This window comes from Rhinoderma darwinii, chromosome 3, assembly GCF_050947455.1.
Source record: "Rhinoderma darwinii isolate aRhiDar2 chromosome 3, aRhiDar2.hap1, whole genome shotgun sequence".
NCBI classification, from domain to species: domain Eukaryota; kingdom Metazoa; phylum Chordata; class Amphibia; order Anura; family Rhinodermatidae; genus Rhinoderma; species Rhinoderma darwinii.
In genome coordinates this window covers 427,071,160-427,096,774 of record NC_134689.1, presented here as the reverse complement: position 1 = coordinate 427,096,774, position 25,615 = coordinate 427,071,160, and the positions used below count along the sequence as shown (strand labels likewise).

General features: G+C 44.8%; 1 protein-coding gene across 1 annotated transcript; it reads right to left on the bottom strand.

Annotated features, from left to right (window-relative positions):
* Positions 1-1,233: 1,233 nt before the first annotated feature.
* On the bottom strand, positions 1,234-9,851 carry LOC142750710 (olfactory receptor 1500-like). Its single transcript, XM_075859697.1, has 3 exons — positions 9,846-9,851; positions 8,422-8,478; positions 1,234-2,160 (listed from the first exon to the last, which is right to left on the bottom strand). Exons 1-3 carry the CDS (start codon positions 9,849-9,851, stop codon positions 1,234-1,236), a joined length of 990 nt encoding a protein of 329 aa, XP_075715812.1.
* Positions 9,852-25,615: the final 15,764 nt, after the last annotated feature.

Here is a 25,615-nt window from a genome sequence, read left to right as displayed (position 1 = left end):
CTGCTCCTAGGTCTGTTAGAGTGACTCGATCTGCTACCACTCAGGCTGGTGGGCTGAGGAGTGGGATAAACTATCACAGCCTGGCCAGACGGTTCTAGCTCCCGCCCTCAGTCTATGTATACCTTCATTTGCTTCTTGTCTTTGCCTGTGATTCTCTCTTGTTTCTAGGCTCTGCTGTTCCAGCTATTACTATTGACCTCAGCTTCATTTTAAACCTGGCTTTACTGACTACACTCCTGCTCTGCGTTTAGTACCTCGTACACTACTGGTTTGACTCGGCTCGTTCACTACTCTTGTTGCTCAGGGTGTTGTCGTGGGCAACTGCCCCATTTCCCTTAGCTTCTGTGTACCCTTGTCTGTTTGCCTTTCATGCACGTATAGAGAGTAGGGACCGTCACCCAGTTGTACGCCGTCGCCTAGGACGGGTCGTGCAAGTAGGCAGGGACTGAGTGGCGGGTATATTAGGGCTCACCTGTCTGTCTCCTTACCCCGTCAATACACCTGGCTTGAGAAAAACCCATATACACAATGAGTCGAAACGTTGCTATTTTTTTCTCGATGTTTGATGAATAAATATACCTTTATAGGACAATATTGGAGTTGTGTGCTGTTTGTCTGACCATTAGTGGGAGGATTGCAGAAGATCGGATGTGGTTTGCTAGATATAGGATGACGTGGCAGCATCCCATTACTGGGACCTGTGCTGCTTCACTGACTACTATTTTTTTATGTCCACATCTGTGTCAGAGGCTCCAATAAGAGCCTGTTATAAATTCCATTCGACACCTCGGTGGAACCCGACGGACCAAATTGTTACTCACTTGACAGATCTGACACAGCCGTCATAAAGGGAAGCCAGAAAGTTGATGTTAACGGAGACTCAAAAACGTTTAGAATTGTTTTCCAATTTTTTAGGTGTTTAAATATCGATGTAATAAGTTTAGTGATAGATAAAACAGTTACATTTCTAGAGGGAATATAAGTGTAGGGTCATGGCTGTTGATATTATACTATCTGCTCCCAAAGATAATTCTCCACTTATTTCATAGTAATACTACTCTCAGCAGTTTAATGACCAAACTACATGAATGTATTTGTTGAAGAACCTTAGTCAGACACAATCTGCTGTGTTGTCATAGAGATAATGCCTTTTGCTTTGCCAGCATAGATAATAGGCATGGACTATTAAAATTGTGCCCGGTATGGATTGAGATTTCAGCTATGTATAGCATGTCAAGTTCTATATTCATGGATCATGTCATATACAGCTTTCTTAATATCTTTATTCCTGAAACTATAAATTATAGGGTTAATCATAGGGGTAAATACAGTGTAAAGCAGTGATAGGACTTTACTGATGGTCAATGATTGTCCTCTACTTGGAACGACATAAACACTGAACAGAGTCCAGTAAAATATTGAGACCACAGTGAGGTGGGAACTACAGGTGGAGAAGGCTTTACTTCTACCAATACTGGACGGAATCCTTATGATAGCAAGAACAATATTAACATAAGAATAAATTATTATTATGGTTGGTATGAAGATGGATGGTATGCCTAGTAGGAAGAGTTCTAATCGGATTATGAAGGTGTCAGAACAGGCAACTTCTAGTAACGGTAGCGGATCACAGAAGAAGTGGTCAATGATACTTTGTTCACAAAATACAAGCATAGATATTGTTATGGTGTCGAGCAAAGTAATTGAGAAGCCAAGTGACCAACAGATCATTGCCAATATTACACAATAGTCACTGGTCATGATAGAAGTGTAACGGAGGGGATTACAGATGGCCACATATCTGTCATAGGACATCACTGTGAGGAGAAGACATTCAAATGCTTCAGAGGCGCAGAAGAAATACAACTGAGTCATACAACCAGCAAAAGTGATTATTGCCCCGTCATTAGGTAAAATATGAAACATGTTGGGGGCAATATTTGTGGTTAACAAGATGTCACCTATAGACAATTGTGAGATGAAGAAGTACATTGGAGTGTGGAGGTTCTTGCTGGTGGACACCAAGGTGATGATCAGGAGATTCCCACATATTGTCCCACAATAAACCACGAGGAGAAGACAGAACAGGATCATTCTAAAATGTTTGCCACCTTGAAATCCTAGGAGGAAAAACTCTGTGACCACAGTAAGATTGTTCTCCTAGAATACAAAAATAAAGCAAAATTAAGATGATAACACAAGCAAGTAACAAATTATCATAAAAAAATACAATGCAAAATGAGAGAGTCCATGATGAGGAGAACACTACATGACCTATTACAAAAAAATCTGCAACTTCCATTGTGTACATATTAAATGCTCAAGTCTCCAATCCAAGAGGTTTAGTACGGGGCCGATAATAAAGAAGAAAATAAAAACATAAATAAAAACCTGGATCGACAGCAGATAATGCTCTTTTATGACTTTGTTTTGGCCATAAATAAAAAAAATACTCTTATAATAATATACAAATCTATGATGTGTAAAAACAGGTTAAAAGAGGACGAAAAATTAAAATTCAGTTTATTATTTTTATGGATTTAATTTGTTAGGCGTCAAGCTAAAATAGGATCCATCTGCCAAAAATCGAATTACAATTTTTTTTTTTAGATAAATAAAAAATTCCGGTTCAGCAGTTGTTAATGGTGTATTATATTTTGGACCTCTTCTGTCTCTCAGACTCCATATATCTGCATGTATTTCCCTGGAGAGGCGTTGCTGATATAAACTCCGTGCCTGTGTGCATGAGCCCTCGTATTTATAAATTGAATAAAATGTTCAGTGGTTATAAAAAGTTTGTACACCTTTAGAGAAGGTGCAGGTTTTTTCATTATTGAATCGACATAAACTATGTAAAACTTTCTAAAACTGTTACTGTCTAATATGTCATGTTTTATACTTCGTATAACGGCTTATTTACATGAACGGGTGTCAAATCGGCCTTGTAGAACGGCAGTTTTTCTCGGACGATTTGCATTTGTGCGGGACCCGTTTTCACGGATCCCTCATAGAACTAAGTTTATTAAGGGATCCGGGAAAACGGGCAAAAAAAAAGGACATGTCCTATTTTTTCAGGGCCATTCACATGGTCCATTAAACAAAACAGCCGTGTGAATAGCCCCATAGACGTGGATCGATTTTAATGCAGCTGTGTGACAGGGGTTAAAAAACCTGATTATCCCGTTTGTGTGAATAAGGCCTTACAGCAAAAACAAATGTTTATTTCCTGCATCAAGAGGACTAGGGATGTTATTTTAATCTTGGTCAGAATAATAAATGATAAAATACTTCACATGGCAACATTTTCGAGCTTAATTCTTGGTAAAAAGGTCTGAAATCATTGGTCTTAGCAGTGCGGTCATCCTAAGGCTTCATCCACATTTACTGCCTATAGTTCAATAATAAGGAGCCTCTGTGCCTCGTATAGACTCTCTACCATGTACATGAAGCCTTGGTGAGTTCTGAGTGGACTCATACTGTCCCCTTCATACATGATATCTCCTCTCCGTTCTTTTATATAGAATACGTTTCTAGAAAGATGATATCACCTTAACGCTTTACTGTGCATTGTCCCTGCAGGAATCTGTGAGAGTACTTACATCTGGTAACTTCATGCTGCTGCAGGAACCTCATAAAATACAGAGATCACAATTATTTTTATTTGTTTCAGTTCTGTTCTCTGAAAAATTACTGGAGGTTGCGTGGATGGTGTCTGGTCATCTGGCACAGGGATATGTAATATAACATGAATCATCAGATGATTGCCTGTATATATATATACACACCGCATGAAGACAGGGAACTGTGAACTATTACAATGGGATTTATTTGTACCATTATCTTATGTGTCTCCTGTGCTTTAATCCATTGTGTAATATAAAACACATAAAGGAAAAAAGTTATATATATATATATATATAAATATATATATATATATATATATATATATATATATCCAAGAAGAAAATTCAGCAGCACTCCAACGATCAAGGTGAAAAAAAGGTGAAATTTATTGTGCCAACATGGCAATGCAACGTTTCCGTCCCACCTTGGGACCTTTCTCAAGCATAGTGATACATACAAGTTCAGTGATTTATATAGTGTGTATCCAATCAGTGTCGTCAATCTCATTAAGAAAATGAGGTTGGTATATACATCTTAAAACAACGTGATATAAACAAAGAAAGAGTATCGAAGTGACATAAGTCGATACATATAGTGAAAACAATAAGTTGATGTTAAAAACAACATAAAACATACATTACTTATGCAAGAAAATACAAAATTCCATAAATCGCAATATTCACCAGCTGGGTGAAATACGGAGACTGCACGACCACTTAACCAATCAGAATGCAGGTATTGTTGTTAGACGTATAACACTCGTCATTCACAGCCCGTCTCTGTCCGGTTCCACTGCGCATGCGTCAGATCAGTCCGGACCGGATATGACGTCTCGCTATGGTAACTAGGATACCGATCGTTAGTAAACAGAGTCCTCTCAGCATTCAGTTTGGTCGATCAGTATAACCCGGAAATGACATATCGCTTCAAGAGTTAAACATATCGATCCTCCGAAAAGACCATTGCGTATAATATAGGTAGGAAATATAAATCAAATAAGAATATTGCTCATCTTGTCTTTACACAGCACCTACAGGGTAAATATACCCAAATGTTATACCTGCATGGAAATAGGCAATTTACCGCACATCAAAATTAGAGTTTCAAAAGCTCATTCATGATAATATATAAGAGAATAACCAATAGAATCCACACGAGGAAGACGGGATCCCGATCACATTCCGTGTACGGCGATCTCCGTCATTCAGGTTCGTGGAAAGAAACGCACACAACATCGTGTACGCGGTCCCAACCATATCGCCTATAACACGTGTAACGGACTCACAATATTTTAAAATCATAAAAATAAAAAAAGGAAAAGATGTGCCGTAAATACAACCCAGTCATGGGAAAGGAAGAAACTAATAAAATATCAAATATGCTGAGAAACAGACACCTTGAGCAAGAGAATACTTCAACCACCTCTCTATCGCAGATATAGCTAATATTGGTTTATCATAATATCAATGAAGTCGATCTGAAGTGGTCCTGCAGTCCCATGTTTATCTACAATAGAAGAATTTTTTATTAAAAACATGTCAGATTCATGTATCACACATTTTCTTTTTAAAGAGGAGAACATCACCAGAAGTCGAGACACAACAGAAGGTAACAGACTCAGGGAGCAATTCTAGATACATTAAATTCAACGTTAAGACCATTAGGTCGCAAAGAGTTCAATTGGAAAATCCATTTAAGTTCACATTTATGTAGTGCCCTATGTCGATCACCACCCTTATAGGATAAAGGGATATGGTCAAGGATCATAAATTTCAGATCCTTTTCAGTATGGCCATGATCAGTGAAATGTTTTGCAACAGGTAAGTCACATTTCTTACCTGTTGTTTATATCACGTTGTTTTAAGATGTATATACCAACCTCATTTTCTTAATGAGATTGACGACACTGATTGGATACACACTATATAAATCACTGAACTTGTATGTATCACTATGCTTGAGAAAGGTCCCAAGGTGGGACGGAAACGTTGCATTGCCATGTTGGCACAATAAATTTCACCTTTTTTTCACCTTGATCGTTGGAGTGCTGCTGAATTTTCTTCTTGGATATACGTATGGTCTTTGGATCGGGACTATCAGCTGGCACCCTCCCTTACTGGAACCTGCACATTGAATTAGAGTGCTGCCGTTTTTCTACTGGTGTGTATTGGATCCTATCAGCTGGCACCTACTATCGGAATATACAGAATTATTTTCACGATGGAACGAAATGATGTTAATAACGAAATATCGTCTGCCAACACGGCTGTTGTTTTTACTGAGGAGGATATCGCCAGGATTCTGAACGGAGCAGAGGGTGACGTTTCTTTTTTGAGTACACCTTCATTACCAGATGTTAAGCGGAATTTGGAGTTTGAGTCCAAGAAATTGATTAATGTACCTATTGACACTTGGTCAGTATTATAAGAATAAAATGGTCCCACGTGGGATGCGCCCACAGATGAAACCAACTATGCATGTACAACATGAAGAATTTAGATCTAAATACGAGCAACTGTCAAATAATTACGCCCTTGACACGATATTGTTAAACATGGATTTTCTACATCGAGATCAGATCAATTTAAAAAATAAAGTTCAAGATTTGAGTGATACATTACGAACCCTTATGCCGATTGAGGAATTTGGATTGCACATGGAAAAACTACAGGTCACTCTCTCTAAAACACGAGCTGAAACAGAGGAGGTCAAAAAACGCAAATGGTATAGAGATCAACTTGATTATAAAACAGGTCAAATATTTACATGGGACCGTTCTAATGATCGGGCGAGGGATTCATTGAGGAGCGAACAAAGGGGACGTGGTCTTAAGAATTATTACGGTGGAGAAAATCGATATCAGGAACATCGACAAAAGGAAAATGGTCAATACCGATATGAAAATCCGGCCATTGATTTTTTAGGAGGAACAAGTATGGAGCACAGAAACCAAAACCCACCAGGAGGGCAGGACGTAAAAGAAACCGAGGAAGGAAGAACCCGCTCACAAAGGCAACAGCGTCAAGTGAATCAGAGGACTGTGTACAACAACCAAAAAAGGAATGTAGTGAAACCGTGGTAAATATCTCTTCTCATTTATTGTCTGATGCACAGTTACAATTGTTAGCCAGAGGCCTGTCTTTTTGTCCGAGTCAACGCCTAGATTGGTTTCAATTAGAACTGGATTTATATAATTTTATTAGATCAATTAAACTGAAAGTGTGGTTTGATTCAAAGCCCCACGATAATGTAGTGGAGACTGAATCTAAACCAATTTGTCTTAAGGACTTTGGTTTATTTAACAAAAGTGGCTTTCAGCCGCCTGTGATATCTAATTCTATTGAAACATATGTTGAGTTAGTCAAGAAAGATCTGTCTAAATTACGTGAACAGAATAATGATTGTCTTAATCACCCTAATGTCACTACTGCAGAAATGACGGCTATGCATGAGTTGATCCATAACCACGACCTCACCATCAAACCCGCTGACAAAGGGGGTGCGGTCGTGGTTATGGATACCGTAACATATATGTCAGAAGCTCATAGACAACTGAGTGATATAGATATTTACAAATTATTAAAAACTGACCCTAGGTGTGATATTGAGAAGAAGATTAGAAATTTTTTGACAACAGCAGTTGATGAGGGCATTATCGACTCTGCGTTATATGCCTTCTTGCTTATAGATCATCCAAATACTCCTTGTCTTTATTTGCTTCCCAAGATTCACAAGGGATTAGTGAATCCGCCAGGTCGCCCGATTGTATCTGGTAGGGGTTCCCTTTTAAATAATATCTCGATTTTTGTAGACAAGGCATTGAGACAATTTGCAACAGGCACTAAATCCTATATTAGGGACACTACAGATTTCCTTCAGAAATTAAAACAGACAAGACCCCCAGCAGGAGCACTGTTGGTGTCTATTGATGTTGTCTCCCTCTATACCTCTATAGGACATGATAGAGGTATGGAGGCAGTGAGACGGAGACTAATGGATTCTGATTATGATATCCCGTGTAGGGAATTCATCATGTCTCTTCTAGAACTGATTTTGACTAACAATTACTTCATGTTCGATGATAAATTTTACATTCAATTAAAGGGGACGGCGATGGGGTCCAATATGGCCCCCACCTACGCCAATATTTTCATGGACATGATGGAGGAGACATGCGTCTATGTGTCCCACCACTTCACCCATGTACTGGGGTGGTGGAGATACATAGACGATGTCTTCCTCATCTGGACAGATACTGTAGCAAATTTGGAGTCTTTTCATCAGTTCCTTAATCAGATTGATCATAATATCCGATTTACTATGACCTATTCCAATGAAATGGTACAGTTTTTGGATGTCAATGTAATACTGAGGGACAATGTCCTAACCACTAGGTTATATACGAAGGATACAGATCGTAACACCCTTTTACAATTTGAGAGCTGTCATCCTAAGAACATGATACGGTCTCTGCCATTAAGTCAGATGATGAGAGCAAAACGGATTGTGGATGATCCGAATGATTTAGATACGTCCCTAGACCTCATGATTTCCAATTTTGCTCAAAGGGGATACCCTAAACATTTATTATATACTCACAAAATGAAGATCAAGAGTATCCCGAGGGAAACATTGACTAAACCATGTAAGCGCATTAAAAGCAAAAGATTACCATTCATATCTACATATAATGTGTTGAGTGGTAGTGTATCCAGCATTTTGAATAGACACTGGCCTATCATTAAAAATAGCTATAACCATATTTGTGAACTTAACAATCCGCCCTTAATGTCTTACCGTAGAGCTAAGAATCTGCGGGACAATCTTGTCAGAACCAGAGTTGGTGAACAACAGCTAAAAGGGACACAAGTGTTATTAAAGTCTTTAAGACCAGGGAATTTCCCATGTCATAGATGCATCAACTGCAATCTTATGCAGAGGGGTAATATTTTTGAACATCCTGTGACACATAAGTCATTTAAGATTAAACATCATGTAACCTGTGATACAGACTGGGTTATTTATGTACTTTGGTGCCCCTGCCATTTATTGTATGTAGGGGAAACTACATGTGATTTTAAAACGAGGTTGAATAACCATCGGTACTCAATAAGAAAAAAGAAATGTGACTTACCTGTTGCAAAACATTTCACTGATCATGGCCATACTGAAAAGGATCTGAAATTTATGATCCTTGACCATATCCCTTTATCCTATAAGGGTGGTGATCGACATAGGGCACTACATAAATGTGAACTTAAATGGATTTTCCAATTGAACTCTTTGCGACCTAATGGTCTTAACGTTGAATTTAATGTATCTAGAATTGCTCCCTGAGTCTGTTACCTTCTGTTGTGTCTCGACTTCTGGTGATGTTCTCCTCTTTAAAAAGAAAATGTGTGATACATGAATCTGACATGTTTTTAATAAAAAATTCTTCTATTGTAGATAAACATGGGACTGCAGGACCACTTCAGATCGACTTCATTGATATTATGATAAACCAATATTAGCTATATCTGCGATAGAGAGGTGGTTGAAGTATTCTCTTGCTCAAGGTGTCTGTTTCTCAGCATATTTGATATTTTATTAGTTTCTTATTACAACCCATGACTGGGTTGTATTTACGGCACATCTTTTCCTTTTTTTATTTTTATGATTTTAAAATATTGTGAGTCCGTTACACGTGTTATAGGCGATATGGTTGGGACCGCGTACACGATGTTGTGTGCGTTTCTTTCCACGAACCTGAATGACGGAGATCGCCGTACACGGAATGTGATCGGGATCCCGTCTTCCTCGTGTGGATTCTATTGGTTATTCTCTTATATATTATCATGAATGAGCTTTTGAAACTCTAATTTTGATGTGCGGTAAATTGCCTATTTCCATGCAGGTATAACATTTGGGTATATTTACCCTGTAGGTGCTGTGTAAAGACAAGATGAGCAATATTCTTATTTGATTTATATTTCCTACCTATATTATACGCAATGGTCTTTTCGGAGGATCGATATGTTTAACTCTTGAAGCGATATGTCATTTCCGGGTTATACTGATCGACCAAACTGAATGCTGAGAGGACTCTGTTTACTAACGATCGGTATCCTAGTTACCATAGCGAGACGTCATATCCGGTCCGGACTGATCTGACGCATGCGCAGTGGAACCGGACAGACACGGGCTGTGAATGACGAGTGTTATACGTCTAACAACAATACCTGCATTCTGATTGGTTAAGTGGTCGTGCAGTCTCCGTATTTCACCCAGCTGGTGAATATTGCGATTTATGGAATTTTGTATTTTCTTGCATAAGTAATGTATGTTTTATGTTGTTTTTAACATCAACTTATTGTTTTCACTATATGTATCGACTTATGTCACTTCGATACTCTTTCTTTGTTTATATCACGTTGTTTTAAGATGTATATACCAACCTCATTTTCTTAATGAGATTGACGACACTGATTGGATACACACTATATAAATCACTGAACTTGTATGTATCACTATGCTTGAGAAAGGTCCCAAGGTGGGACGGAAACGTTGCATTGCCATGTTGGCACAATAAATTTCACCTTTTTTTCACCTTGATCGTTGGAGTGCTGCTGAATTTTCTTCTTGGATATACGTATGGTCTTTGGATCGGGACTATCAGCTGGCACCCTCCATTACTGGAACCTGCACATTGAATTAGAGTGCTGCCGTTTTTCTACTGGTGTATATATATATATATATATATATATAAATAAAAAAACAAATATATATACTGGAAGCCTGTGCTAGCATTTTTCTGCGGTGTTGCTATCAGTGTGTGAAGAGTGGGAGAAGAGGGTTGCATTGACAATCCAACACAATGGGCAGCACTTTGAACACATTTTATAAGTGCTCAGAAACTTGTAAATAACTCATAAAGTTGGATACAAAATGGCCGACTTCAAAATGGCCAACACCCAGCTTGAAAAGTCCCCCCCCCTCCCATATACTAATGTGCCACAAACAGGAAGTTAATATCACCTACCATTCCCATTTTATTTAGGTGTATCCATATAAATGGCCCACCCTGTGTATATATATATATATATATATATATATATATATATATATATATATATAGTCCTTCTCAATGAATTAGAGTATCATCAAAAAGTTTATTTATTTCAGTAATTCATTTCAAAAAGTGAAACTCATATATTATATAAATTCATTACACACAGAGTGCTCTGTTTCCAGCATTTTTTTTCTTTTAATGTTGATGATTATGGGTAACAGTTAATGAAAACCCAAACTATAGTCTCTCAGAAAATTAGAATATTATATGAGCCAAATTTCTTTATGTATTTTTAATACCAAAATGTTATTACCCCAGTACCCATGGGGGTAATAATGGGGGTTAGTGTTAGCCTCTGCACCTGCTGCCCCGCCTTAGTAATGGAGGTTGCCAATCAGCCAGCGGCCATTACTAAGGTGGTAATAATAAAGTTTTAAAAAAATATAAGGACATAGAAAAAATATTTTATTGAAATAAAAAAAACACAACCCCCATTAACCATTTTATTGAGAATAAAAAAAACGCTGTCATTGAAGTAGTCCTCAAATCCGAAGTAGTCCAACAACCGAACTTGTAAAAAACACAAACACACAAAAATAATTAGTAACACATAAAGAAGCAAAACAATTATTATTCTTACCTTTCCTGGGTCCAGCACTGGAGCCGCAATGTCAGCGAGCTGGGCCCTACATCTAATCCAGTCATGTGTGATACTGTCTGCTGAGCCCTATATCTAATCAAATCAGGTGTGATACTGTCTGCTGAGTGTCACGAAGGGTAGGTGGACCCACTGGGCCGTACCGCCTTGACGGTAAGGCAGCTGGCCAACCAGGAGCAGGTGACTGTCTATAGTTCTATAGGTACCTGTGGCAGCTCAGACAGCAGCAGGGCAGGCTCGGCTGGGACTTAGGTAGCAGGCGGACATCAGGCGAGGTGGAGCAGGTCAGACGTGGATGTAGCGCATCACGACTTTGGCACGGCTCCGTGCTAAACCAGGAATGTATGGATTGCTAGGTACAGGAACTGGAAACAAGTATAGGTACAGAGACAGGGACTGGAACAGGGACTGGAACAGGAAACACACTAGGAGGCCATCACATAGACAAACTTGGGGAACACAACAACGCTCAGGCATAGAACTAGGGGGCTGGACCCCTCTTAAAGTCCAAAGTACTCACGGGTCAAAGTTCATCTATGAGGTCCGGTGCGTGCTGCCACTTTAAGAGTGGGCACGAGCGTGAACGCGCACCCTACGGGATCCGGCAGAGGTGAGTGGATGCGAGCGCTGGCGTCTCCTGAGGAGGAGGCTGGGGCCAGCGCTTGCCGACTCGTGGCTGCGGCTGTCAGGGGGTGGTTGGAGCTGACAGCCCACAGCCATGGACATTACAGTATCCCCCCTCTTACGCCCCCCCTTCTTGGGACCAGAGCGAGAGAGAAACTTCTTCAGAAGAGTAGGGGCATTGAGGTTCTCCTCTGGCTCCCAGGACCTGTCTTGAATACCAAACCCCCTCCAATCCACCAAATAAAAAGTCTTTCATCTCATTCTCTTGGTGTCCAAGATCTCCTTGACCTCAAAGATGTCCAAGGGAACGCTGGAGGCAACCACAGGGCTGGGAGTCTTGGAATAGTGGTTCAGGATCACAGGTTTCAGGAGGAAGACATGGAAGGAGTTGGGAATCCTGAGGGTAGGAGGCAGCCGAAGCTTGTACGCGACAGGATTGATCTGCTGCAGAACCTCGATTGGTCTGAGGAACCTGGAGGCAAATTTACTTGACGGCACCCTCAGTCAGATATTCCTGGATGACAGCCAGGCCTTAGTGCCAGGAAGAAACCGAGGAGGCTCTCTTCGCCTTGTGTCAGCCTTCTGTTGCATGTGGTCCACTGCCATTAGGATGGAGGATCAAGTCTGCTGCCAGATCTTCAAAAAGTCTCTAAACGTGGAGTCAGCTGCAGTACATCGGAAGTATCAGGAACCGGGAGAGGAATTTGTGTGTGCTGGCCGTAGACAAAGCAGAACGGTGTATTCCTAGTGGACTCGCTGGTGTGATTATTGTAAGAGAACTCCGCCCACGGGAGCAGCTGCACCCAGTCATCATGCTGCTTGGAGGCTAAGTGGCGTAGGTAGTTCTCCAAAATCTGGTTGATCCTTTCGACCTGACCATTAGACTGAGGATGGTAGGCTAAGAAGTCCAACTTCACGCCAAGAAGTCCGCAGAGGGCTCTCCAGAATCTCGAGGTAAACTGAACCCCCCGATCAGACACAATATGCTGCGGTAAGCTGAGCAGGTGGAAAATGTGTTGGATAAATAACTTGGCCAACTGAGGAGCAGAAGGAAGACCGGTCAGAGGAACGAAGTGGGCCATCTTCGAAAATCGGTCCACCACCACCCAGACAGCACTGCATCCAGCAGAGAGAGGCATGTCCGTGATAAAGTCCATCGCTATATCCTGCCAGGGAGCATTGGGCACAGGCAATGGCTGGAGAAGGCCAGCAGGTCTAGAGCGGGTGGCATTGTTGGCTGCACATACAGCACAGGAAGAAACAAAGTCCACAATATCCTTGGGCAGAGTGGGCCACCAGAAGTGACGAGCAATCAAATCCCGGGTCTTACGTAACCCCGCATGACCTGCCAGTCTAGAGGAGTGACCCCAGCGGAGGATTCTTCCACGATCAGCCAGGCGCACAAAAGTCCTCCCAGGAGGAATGTCCCCAATTTGCAGGGGGTTGACCGAGAAAATGCAAGATGGATCGATAATGTTCTGTGGACTCTCAATGGTGTCTTCTGTCTCGAAAGACCTGGAAAAGGCATCGGCCCTCACATTCTTGTCGGCCGGGCGATAATGAAGTTCAAACTAAAACCTTGCAAAGAACAGTGACCACTTGGCCTGATGAGGGTTCAGCCGTTGGGCCGTCTGGAGGTAGGTCAGATTCTTGTGGTCTGTAAAAATCAAGATCGGATGAGCTGCGCCCTCTAGTAGATGTCTCCACTCCTCCAGAGCCAATTTGATGGCCAGTAACTCCCGATCCCCAATCGAGTAGTTGCGTTTTGCGGAAGAGAAGAGCTTGGAAAAGTATCCACATACCATTGACTTGCCCTTGGGACTTCTCTGGAACAGGAGTGCACCAGCACCGACAGAGGATGCGTCTACCTCTGACGAGAACTGCAGAGAGACATCCGGATGATGGAGGATAGAGGTTGACGTGAAGGCACTCTTCAGGCTTTGAATGCGGACTCTGCCTCGGGAGTCCACACCTTGGCGTTCATACCCTTCTTAGTAAGGTTAGAGATGGGAGAAGTCAGTGAGGAGAAGTTAATAAACTGCCTGTAAAAATCAGCAAATCCCAAAAAGGACTGTATGGCCTTCAAGCCTTGAGGGCGTGGCAACTCAGGACAGACTTTACCTTTCAGAGTCCATCTCGGGACCACGATTTAAGACGATGTAGCCCAGGAAGGGTAGAGCATCCTTGTCAAATACGCACTTCTCCAACTTGCCATACAGACGATTCTCCCTTAACCATAGCAGAACCTGACGGACATGTCTCTGGTGCGTCATAGGATCTGGGGAGAAAATCAAGATGTCATCAAGGTAGACTACAACAAAAAAAAACATAGAGGAGCTCACGGAAAATGTCATTCACAAACTCCTGGAAGAACGTGGGAGCATTACACAGGCCGAAGGGCATTACTAGATACTCATAGTGTCCATCACGGGTGTTAAATGCTGTCTTCCATTCATCACCCTGGCGAATCTGGACTAGGTTGTAAGCCCCACGCAGGTCTAGTTTAGAAGAAAATTTTGAACCACGTATACACGTATACAATCAAAGAGTTCGGAGATCTGTGGCAACGTATATTTATTCTTCACCGTGATCTGGTTGAGACCACGGTAGTCGTTGCAAGGACGAAGAGAGCCATCTTTCTTTTTGACGAAGTAGAACCCGGCACCTGCCGGGGAGGAAGACTTTCGTATGAAGCCCCTTTCTAAGTTCTCTTTCACAAAGGAGGACATGTACCCTTGTCTGTTTGTCTGTCGTGCACCTATTGAGTGTATGGACCGTCGCCCAGTTGTACCCCCGTCGCCTAGGGTGGGTCGTTGCAAGTAGGCAGGGACTGAGTGGCGTGTAGATTAGGGCTCACCTGTCTGTCTCCCTACCCCAACATTACATAATCACAAGCCCATATACCTAGTCTACCCAGGTCCCTGACACTACTATGGACCCCCTTGAGACCCTGGCTCAGCAAATTTAGGGCCTCTCCCTACAGGTCCAAGCCCTGGCTCAGAGAGACAACCAGCCTGATGCTACCCTGGTAGTGCCCCTCACCTCATCTCTTGAACCCCACCTCAAGTTGCCTGACCGGTTCTCAGTGGACCGGAAGACTTTTTTCTCCTTTCGGGAGAGTTGTAGGCTCTATTTTCGCTTAAAGCCCCACTCCTCTGGTTCTGAGAGCCAGCGGGTGGGTATAATTATGTCTCGGCTCCAGGACGGGCCCCAAGAATGGGCCTTCTCCTTGGCTCCTGACGCCCCTGAACTTTCCTCCATTGACCTTTTCTTTTCTGCTCTCGGGCTCATTTATGACGTGACTGACAAGACTGCCTTTGCCGAGAGTCCGCTGATGACCTTACGTCAGGGTAAGAGACGTGTTGAGGAGTATTGTTCTGACTTTAGAAAGTGGTGTGTAGCTTCTCGGTGGAATGACCCTGCCTTAAGGTGCCAGTTTAGATTGGGTCTGTCGAACGCCCTGAAAGACCTGCTAGTTAGCTATCCCTCTTCTGACTCCCTAGATCAGGTTATGGCTTTAGCGGTACGACTTGACCGACGTCTCAGGGAACGACGACTTGAACGTTTTTGTGTTTTCACCTCTAACTCCCCCATGATGCCTCCCGAGGTTCCGTTGCTTCGTTCTTCCACGGAAGACCCGGAGGTACCTATGCAACTCGGGGCCTCCGTGTCCCCCCAACAACGTAGAGAGTTCCGCAGGAAGAATGGTCTCTGCTTCTACTGTGGGGATGACAAGCATCAAGTGAACAAATGTCCTAGGCGTAAGAATAAGCAGCCGGAAGAACTTCCGCGCCTAAGTGATCATCGGGGAGGTCACTTGGGCGCACAGGTATTTCCCGTAAATATGAAACGTAATAAAATCTTGCTTCCCTTTCAGGTCTCTTTTTGTGGTAGGTCTGCTACCGGCAGTGCCTTCGTGGATTCAGGGTCTTCTGCTAATATTATGTCTGTGGAATTTGCTATGTCTCTAGCTATGCCATTGATTGATTTGCCTAAACCTGTCCCGGTAGTGGTTATCGAATCCACTCCTCTTGCTAATGGTTATTTTACTCAGCATACCCCTGTTTTTGAACTCCTTGTTGGCTCCATGCATTTGGAGCAGTGCTCTGTACTGGTGATGCAGGGATTATCGTCCGATTTGGTTTTAGGCCTTCCCTGGTTACAGTTGCATAATCCCAAATTTGACTGGAATACTGGGGATCTTACCAAATGGGGTAATGAATGCATGACGTCATGTTTTTCTGTTAATTCTATTTCTCCCCCTGAGGAGGTGAACACTCTACCTGAGTTTGTTCAGGACTTCGCTGATGTTTTCTCTAAAGAGGCCTCTGAAGTCTTACCCCCTCATAGAGAATACGATTGCGCAATTGATTTGGTACCAGGAGCTAAGCTCCCAAAGGATAAGATATTTAATCTCTCTTGTCCCGAACGTGAAGCCATGAGAGAGTATATCCAGGAATGCCTGGCCAATGGTTACATTCGCCCCTCTACTTCTCCGGTAGGTGCTGGCTTCTTCTTCATAGGGAAGAAGGATGATAGTCTTAGGCCATGCATTGACTACCAAAACTTGAATAAGGTCACTGTAAGGAACCAGTATCCCCTTCCTTTGATTCCTGATCTCTTCAATCAGTTTCAGGGGGCCCAATGGTTCTCTAAGTTTGATCTACGGGGGGCTTATAACCTTATCCGCATCAAGGAGGGGGATGAGTGGAAGACTGTGTTTAACACGCCCGAAGGTCATTTAGAATACCTCGTCATGCCCTTTGGGTTGTGTAATGCTCCCGTGGTCTTCCAGAATTTCATAAATGAGATTTTAAGAGATTACCTGGGGGTATTTCTTGTAGTGTACCTTGATGACATACTTGTGTTTTCCAAGGACTGGTCCTCCCACATTGAGCATGTCAGGAAGGTGCTCCAGGCCCTTCGGGAAAACAAACTGTTTGCTAAGACCGAAAAATTTGTGTTTGGGGTGCAGAAGATACAATTTTTGGGTCAAATCCTCACTCCTCATGAATTCCGCATGGACCCCGCCAAGGTCCAGGCTGTGGCGGAATGGGTCCAACCGGCCTCCCTGAAGGCGTTACAGTGCTTCCTGGGGTTCGCTAATTATTACAGGAGATTTATTGCTAATTTCTCGGTCATCGCTAAGCCTCTTACGGATCTCACTCGCAAAGGTGCTGATCTCCTCCACTGGACTTCTGAGGCTGTCCAGGCTTTTGAGGTCCTTAAGAAGTGCTTTATCTCGGCCCCAGTGCTGGTTCAGCCCAACCAAATGGAGCCATTTATCGTGGAGGTTGACGCGTCTGAGGTGGGAGTGGGGGCTGTCTTGTCCCAGGGTACAAGGTCCCTCACCCATCTCCGTCCCTGTGCCTACTTCTCCAGGAAGTTTTCGCCCACTGAGAGTAACTATGATATTGGCAACTGCAAACTCTTAGCCATTAAATGGGCATTTGAAGAGTGGTGCCACTTACTGGAGGGGGCAAGGCACCAGGTAACGGTCTTTACCGACCATAAGAATCTGGTTTTCTTAGAATCTGCCCGGAGGCTAAACCCGAGACAAGCTCGATGGGCGTTATTTTTTAGCAGATTCAACTTTTTGGTCACCTATAGGGCTGGGTCTAAACATATTAAGGCTGATGCACTGTCGTGTAGCTTCATGGCCAGCCCTCCTTCGGAGGAAGATCCTTCTTGTGTTTTGTCTCCAGGTATAATCATTTCCTCTATTGATTCTGATTTAGTCTCTGAAATTGCGGCTGATCAAGGTTCAGCTCCCGGGAACCTTCCTGAGAACAAGCTGTTTGTTCCCCTGCAATTCCGGCTAAGGGTACTTAGGGAAAATCATGACTCCGCACTATCTGGCCATCCAGGCATCCTGGGTACCAAGCACCTCATCACCAGAAACTATTGGTGGCCTGGGTTGCTCAAAGACGTTAAGGCCTATGTCGCCGCTTGTGAAGTTTGTGCTAGGTCCAAGACTCCCAGGTCCCGACCAGCGGGCTTACTATGTTCTTTGCCCATTCCCCAGAGACCTTAAACCCATATCTCCATGGATTTTATCACCGATTTGCCTCCATCTCAAGGCAAGTCGGTGGTGTGGGTTGTAGTAGACCGCTTCAGTAAGATGTGCCACTTTGTGCCCCTAAGAAACTACCCAATGCTAAGTCTGGGCCCAGGTTCAGAAGAACCTAGAGGCGTCCCAGAGCATACAAAAGACTCAGACAGATAGAAGACGTTCTGCTAACCCCTTGTTTGTGGTCGGGGATCTAGTGTGGCTATCGTCAAAAAATTTGCGCCTTAAAATCCCGTCCAAGAAGTTTGCTCCCCGGTTATAGGGCCATACAAGGTCATTGAAGTCCTCAACCCTGTCTCCTTCCGACTGGAGTTGCCCCCGTCATTTCGAGTACACGACGTGTTTCATGCCTCCCTCCTTAAACGCTGCTCCCCGTCCTTGGCTCCCTCGAGGAAACCTCTGGTCCCTGTTCTCACCCCTGAGGGGGTAGAATTCGAGGTGGCCAAGATTGTGGACAGCAGGTTTGTCCAAGGCTCCCTCCAGTACCTGGTCCATTGGAGCGGATATGGGCATGAGGAGAGGACTTGGGTACCCGCCCGGGATGTTCACGCTGGGGTACTGCTCAGGAGGTTCCACCTTCATTTCCCAAATAAACCAGGTCCACCTAGAAAGGGTCCGGTGGCCCCTCATAAAAGGGGGGGTACTGTAAAGGATCTACCAGACACAGCTTCTGTGTCGACGCCCATAGGTAATCAGTCTGCACCTGCTTCTATGTCTGTGAGACTGACTCCATCTTCCACCACCCAGGATGGCAGGCTTAGGAGTGGGAGAGCCTATCACAGCCTGGCCAGACGGAGCTAGCTCCCACCCTCTGTCTATTTATACCTGCCTTTCCTGCTTGTGATTCTTCTCTGCTGGTTTCCTAGCCCTGCTGCAGCTTCTTGAACTACTGACCCTCTGCTTGTTATTGACCTTGGCTTTACTGACCACTCTTCTGCTCTGCGTTTTTGTACCTCACTCATCTCCTGGTTTGACTCGGCTCGTTCACCTCGCTTGTTGCTCACGGTGTTCCCGTGGGCAACTTCCCCATTTCCCTGGCTTCTTTGTACCCTTGTCTGTTTGTCTGTTGTGCACCTATTGAGTGTAGGGACCGTCGCCCAGTTGTACCCCGTCGCCTAGGGCGGGTCGTTGCAAGTAGGCAGGGACTGAGTGGCGGGTAGATTAGGGCTCACCTGTCTGTCTCCCTACCCCGACATTACACTACCACGGGGAAGGGATGCACCAGGGATCAGTTCAATAGGGCAGTCATACACCAGATGTGGGGGCAATGTCTCCGCCTCCCCCTTGCTGAAGACGTTTGAAAAGGCAGAATAATAACCCGGCAATCCTGCCAATGTCCGAGGCAGATAAGGCTGAGCCGAACGAATCCGCACCAGGCATCGACCTTTGCACTAAGGACCCCACTGGAGAACCTCTCCAGAATTCCAGTCCAGAACTGGGGCATGCAATCAGAGCCAAGGGAAGGCCCAGCAACACAAGGTTTACAACTTTGGGCAGGACGTAGAACGTCAGAAGTTCGGAGTGAAGGACTCCCACTTGGAGCCTCAGCGGCTTGGTCACGGCTATAACAGGGTATGGCAGGGGTAGACAATTTCCTGAAGCAACTGTCAACGGGCTCTCCAGAGGGGTGGTGGGCAATTGCAGAAGGTCCACTAGACCTGTTGAATTTTCTCGCCAGACACTATGGTCACAGGTATGGACAATTTAGACGGAAGTTCATCTTTACCCAAGGTCGTCACTCCAAGCAACCCTGGGTTTTGGGGGCATAGGCGCACAAAATGACCATCAAAACCGCAATAAAGACAGAGTCCAGATGTGTGTCTGCGTTGTCTCTCTTGAGTAGATAACTTACACTGGTCCGTTATTAACGACTTCTTAGGAGTATCGACATCGGGGGACAGCAGGGGTTGCTGCAAAGTAGGAACCAGACTAGGAAGGGCTCTCTCCCGTTGAACCTCTTGGAGGCGTTCACGGATCCGTACATCAATCCAGGCAGACAGAAGGATGAGGTCATCCAGGGTAGACGGCAGATCCCGGGCGGCAAGTTCGTCTTTAATTCTGGAAAATAGTCCATGCCAGAATGCAGCCACCAGAGCCTCATTGTTCTATAAGAGCTCTCCCGCCAGGGTGCGGAAGTGGATGGCATACTCACTCACGGAGGTGTCTCCATGGCGTAGATTAATCAAAGATGCCGCTGCAGATGAGACCCATCCAGGCTCCTCAAACACCATGCGAAAAGTCCGGAGGAAGGCAGGGAAGTCACAGGTCTCTGGTCCTTGTCTCTCCCAGATAGGGTTCGCCCATGCAAAAACCTTGCCAGTGAGGAGAGAAATGATGAAAGCGACCCTGGCACCATCAGACGAAAAAGTCCTAGCATACAGGCTGAAATGGATTTGGCATTGATTAAGAAAACCACGACAGGTACTTGCTTCTCCATCATAGCGGTCAGGAAGTGGCAAAGAAACACGTGGGTCAATACTGCCCAGAGGTGTAGACTGAGGATCCACATTTCCAGGAGGTGTAGTAGGAGGAACGACAGCTTGTGCCTCCTGCCGACGTGCAAGAATGTTCAATGCCTGAAGGAGTTGGTCCTGTCGAAACCGGAGGTCCAGCATATCCGCTCGCATCTCCTGTGACATCGTCATACTCTTGAATCGACCAGCGGGGTCCATGGCCTGAGCGTACTGTCACGAAGGGTCTGTGGACCCACTGGGCCGTACCGCCTTGTCAGTAAGGCAGCTGGCCAACAGGGAGCAGGTGACTTCCTATAGTTCTATAGGTACCTGTGGCAGCTCAGACCGCAGCAGGGCAGGCTCGGCTGGGACTTAGGTAGCAGGCAGACGTCAGGCAAGGTGGAGCAGGTCAGATGTGGATGTAGCGCAGCACAACTTTGGCACGGCTCCGTGCTAAACCAGGAATGTATGGACTGCTAGGTACAGGAACTGGAATCAAGTATAGGTACAGGGACAGGGACTGGAACAGGAAACACACTAGGAGGCCATCACATAGACAAACTATAGGGAACACAACAACGCTCAGGCATAGAACTAGGGGGCTGGACCCCTCTTATAGTCCAGGGAACTCACGGGTCAAAGTTCATCCATGAGGTCCGGCGCTTGCTCTGCCCCTTTAAGAGCGGGCACGAGCCTGCTCGCGCACCCTACGGGATCCGGCAGAGGTGAGTGGACGCGAGCGCTGGCGTCTCCTGAGGAGGAGGCTGGGGCCAGCGCTTGCCAACTTGTGGCTGCGGCTGTCAGGGGTAGGTTGGAGCTGACAGCCCGCAACCACGGACATTACACTGAGCCTATCATGTGTGATACTGTCTACTGAGCCACTTTATCTAATCCTATCATGTGTGATACTGTCTGCTGAGCTACTGTATCTAATCCCATCATGAGTGATACTGTCTGCTGGGCCCTATCTCTAATCTTATCATGTGGAATACTGTCTAATGAACCACTGTATCTAATCCTATCATGTGTAATACTGACTGCAGAGCCACTGTATCTAATCCCATCATGTGTGATACTGTCTGCTGGGCCTTATATCTAATCCTATCATGTGTGATACTGTCTGCTGAGCCACTGTATCTAATCCTATCATGTGTGATACTGTCTGCTGAGCCAATGTATCTAATCATATCCCTAGTTTATAGTGTCGTAGTACTATAGATATGCTATGCTGTCTCCTATACACACAATTTTTTTTGGGGCGGACACATATGTATTGGGGCTATTTCCCTGACATTTTAAGTCCTTAGTGACGCCCTTGGCTGCTAGTGCTGCATTGTTGGGTCACTTAGGAGACCCAGTGATGCAGCAAAAAGCTGCGGACCGTCGGCCATGAGAAATTTGCGGGGGGGGGGCAATAAGAACTTTTGCATCGGGGCTCATGAGCCTTTAGCTACGCCCTTGCATGTAGTGCACAGCTTCTATACCTGACTGCAGTGGCGTTACTACTGCTATTGCAGCCGTAGCGGCTGCTTCGAGGCCCGCAGAATGAGGGGGCCCGTGCCAACCACCGACACGGGCCCCCCATGCCGGTGGCTCCGCTAGCAGCTGCTATGGCTGCTACAGCGCGACACCACTGAAGGGGTTGTTCCTACAAAACACATGCATCCTCTATCCACAGGATAGGGGATACATGTGTGATCACTGGGACGCCCAGCGATAAGGAGAACGGGGGACCGAAAGTCCCCCGAAGTTCTCCATGACAAACCTCGGACTTTCCGGGGTCTGTCTACAGCTCCATAGAAATGAATTATGCACTTGTCTCGCTTGTGCGCATGCGTGACCAGCGCACCTTTCATTTTTATTGTACTGCGCAGACGCCGGAAGTCTGAGGTTTGTCATGGAGAACTTCGGGGGACTTTCGGTCCCCCGTTCTCCTTATTGCTGGCAGTGATCATACATGTATCCCCTATCCTGTGGATAGGGGATACATGACTTTTGTAGGACACACTATAGGCCGTTTTTTTGGGGGGGCTATATGGCGTTATCTACATGGGGGGTCTGTATGGCGTTATCTACAGGGGGGGTTCAATATGGTGTTATCTACAGGGGGGTTTAGTATGGTGTTATCTACACGGGGGGGTCTGTATGGAGTTATCTATAGGGGGACTCTGTAGTATGGCGTTATCTACAGGGGGGGTCTGTATGGTGTTATCTACAGGGGAGGTTCTGTATGGTGTTATATACAGGGGGGGTCTGTATGGCATTATCTACAGGGGGGACTCTGTATGGCATTATCTACAGGGGGGGGGTCTGTATGGTGTTATCTACAGGGGGGTCTGTATGGTGTTATCTATAGGGGGGCTCTGTATGGCGTTATCTACAGGGGGGACTCTGTATGGTGTTATCTACAGGGGGGACTCTGTATGGCGTTATCTACAGAGGGGTCTGTATGGCGTTATCTACAGGGGGCTGTATGGCGTTATCTACAGGGGGGCTGTATGGCGTTATCTACAGGGGGGATTTAGGGCTGTAAGACATTATATACAGGGGACCTGTAAGGCGTTATCTACAGGGGGCTGTGTATGGCGCTATCTACAGGGGGCTGTGTATGGTGCTATCTATAGGGGGGCGCTGTGTGGTGAAATCTATAGGGAGGCACTATCTACAAGGGGGGGTTGTGTGTTACCCAGCGGAGGGGGGGCCCCAGTCAAAAGTTTGCTATGGGGCCCAGTCTTTCCTAGTTATGCCCCTGCCTGACTGTGTATTCAACTGGCGATATCTCCAAAAAAACGGAAAAAAAATTAAAATACAGAGATTTACAAACGGGTGGGAACCTCAATCGGTTGGCCTTGAATGCACTACTGTCTGGGTAGTGATGGAACTTTTTTCTAAAATGGCACGTTTCGTTCCTTTCCTGCTGCTCCTCGTCTGGCAAATCTGTTAATTCAGCACATCATTCATCTGCACGGCTTAGCCCTCCATATTGTGTCTGACTGGGGTGTACAATTCATGTCCAAGATCTGAAGAGCTCTGTGTAAACTGCTTGATGTGAAGAAGGATTTTTCTTCTCCCTATCACCCTTAGTCTAATCAACAAGTGGAGACGATGAATCAAATATTGGAAAATTACCTTCGTCATTTTGTTTTAGCCTAACATGACAAATGGGTACAGCCTTGGCCGAGTTCTCCTATAATAAACATACAAGTGAGTCTACTGCCTCTTCTCCATTCTACATTGTGTACAGCCAGCATCCACGAGTTCCTTTTCCTGTGCCAGCCATGACCCAAGTACCAGTAGCCAATTCTTTATTTGGAAATTTTCTTCACATTTGCAGCAAACCAAGTCCGCGATTTTTCTGGCTGTCGATCGCTTGAAAAGGTATGCAGATAGAAAAAGAAACGTTTGTCCTCAGTTTTCTCCCGGAGTCAAGGCTGTCTGTCATCTAAAAACATCAATCTCAAGACCACTTCTGATGCGTTTGTTCCCAGGTTTCTCGGTCCTTTCGAGATCCTGCAACAAAATAATCCCTGTATCCTATAAACTACGGCTGACTTTTATTCTCAGAATTCTCAACTCGTTTTGTGTCCCTCCTTAAGCCTGTGGTTCTGAACTGCTACAGTAAATCTCCTAGTTCTGCAGTTGCCCCCAACGGTTCTTCTGACATCTTTGAGGTGAAGGAGATTCTGGACTGCAAGAGGGTAGGATGAAGGAAATTCTATCTGATGGACTGGAAAGGTTTTGGTCCTGAGCAGGGCCGATCCTAGCTTTTCTGCTGCCTGAGGTGAAAATTGAAACAGCGCTCCCCAGATCTTGATTGACATCCTCATGGCTGTTCTACATTAATGGCAGCCTCACAAAATAAAACAAAAAAAAACATACCACCCATTATCTCGCTGCAGATCATACAGTGACTACAGTACTAATTAGAGGCAGAATAAACATTTACATTAAGTGACTCACAGGTGACGTCTCCATCCAGTCCAGACGTCTATGATGACTTCTCCCGGCCACAGACCATTTCTGCAGTTTTCCCGCTCAGATGTCTTCAGCTTCTCACTTTTCAAACATTTCTGCACCTATAAACGAAGATAGAAATTCTCACGGTGCCACTGTGTCCCTGATTATAATAGCACCATACAGTTTGCCCCACCTATAGCCCCCTGTAGATAGTGCCCCATATATTGCCACCCCTGTAGATGGTGGTCCACATATAGCCCACACATATATCCCCCGCTGTAGATAGTGCTCCACCTACAGCCCACACATACATCCCCCTGTAGATAATGCTCCACATATAGCCCCTACATACAGCCCCTCCTGTAGATAATGTTCCAAATATAGCACCCACATAAAGCTCCCCCTTGTAGGTAGTGCTCCACATATAGCCCCCACATACAGCCCCCCTGTAGATAATATTCCACATATAGCCCCCAGATATAGCCTCCCCCCTGTAGGTAGTGCTCCACATATAGCCCCCACATACTGCCCCCCAGTAGGTAGTGCTGCACATATAGCCCATCACACTTTTAACAGAAAATTAAAATACTTTACATACTCACCTAAACCCGTTCCCATGCCATCCTCTTGCGGCCTGCTCTCTTCTGAGCAGGTCTGCTGGGGCTGAACGAAGGCGCTGAGTGGCAGGGCAAGTAATTCTGCCCGGCTAATCAGTGCCATTCAACGTTGCATCATTGAAATGTTCTGATTGGCAGGCTGCCTTGCCCTGCCAATCAACGATGCAAGTGGCGCGATTATGACATCACGCCACTTACGTCATTGAAGGGTGCTGAATAGCAGTGCACATTTGACTGAGAAAATCTGAAATTTCTAGAAATAAATACCATGTTTTTTTTTTTGCAGTGGTACTTCATCTGTGAATCTTGTCATGTCAGATCAGGACAACTCCTGTCTATATGCCCTATTGGAGCGTATTTATGTTTACATTAGGGTGACTTTGCTATTTATTTATTTATTCATTTATTTTGTTTCATTTCCTCACCATTTCCAAGATCTCTTCTTCTAGATGTCCAGGTATCTATGAAGGAGAACAAACTAACTACGTTTGTTATGGGGGTATTATTCAGTCACTGTGGGGTTATGGTGTGGCGGTATTATTCAGTAACAGTATGGGGTTA

Bases quoted from the DNA above. Each gene is read 5' to 3' on its own strand.
- LOC142750710 (XM_075859697.1), bottom strand. The intron at 2,161-8,421 runs GTAAGACATTAA...TTTGTATTCTAG, and splicing joins CGCAGATTCTTAGCTCTACG to GAGAACAATCTTACTGTGGT.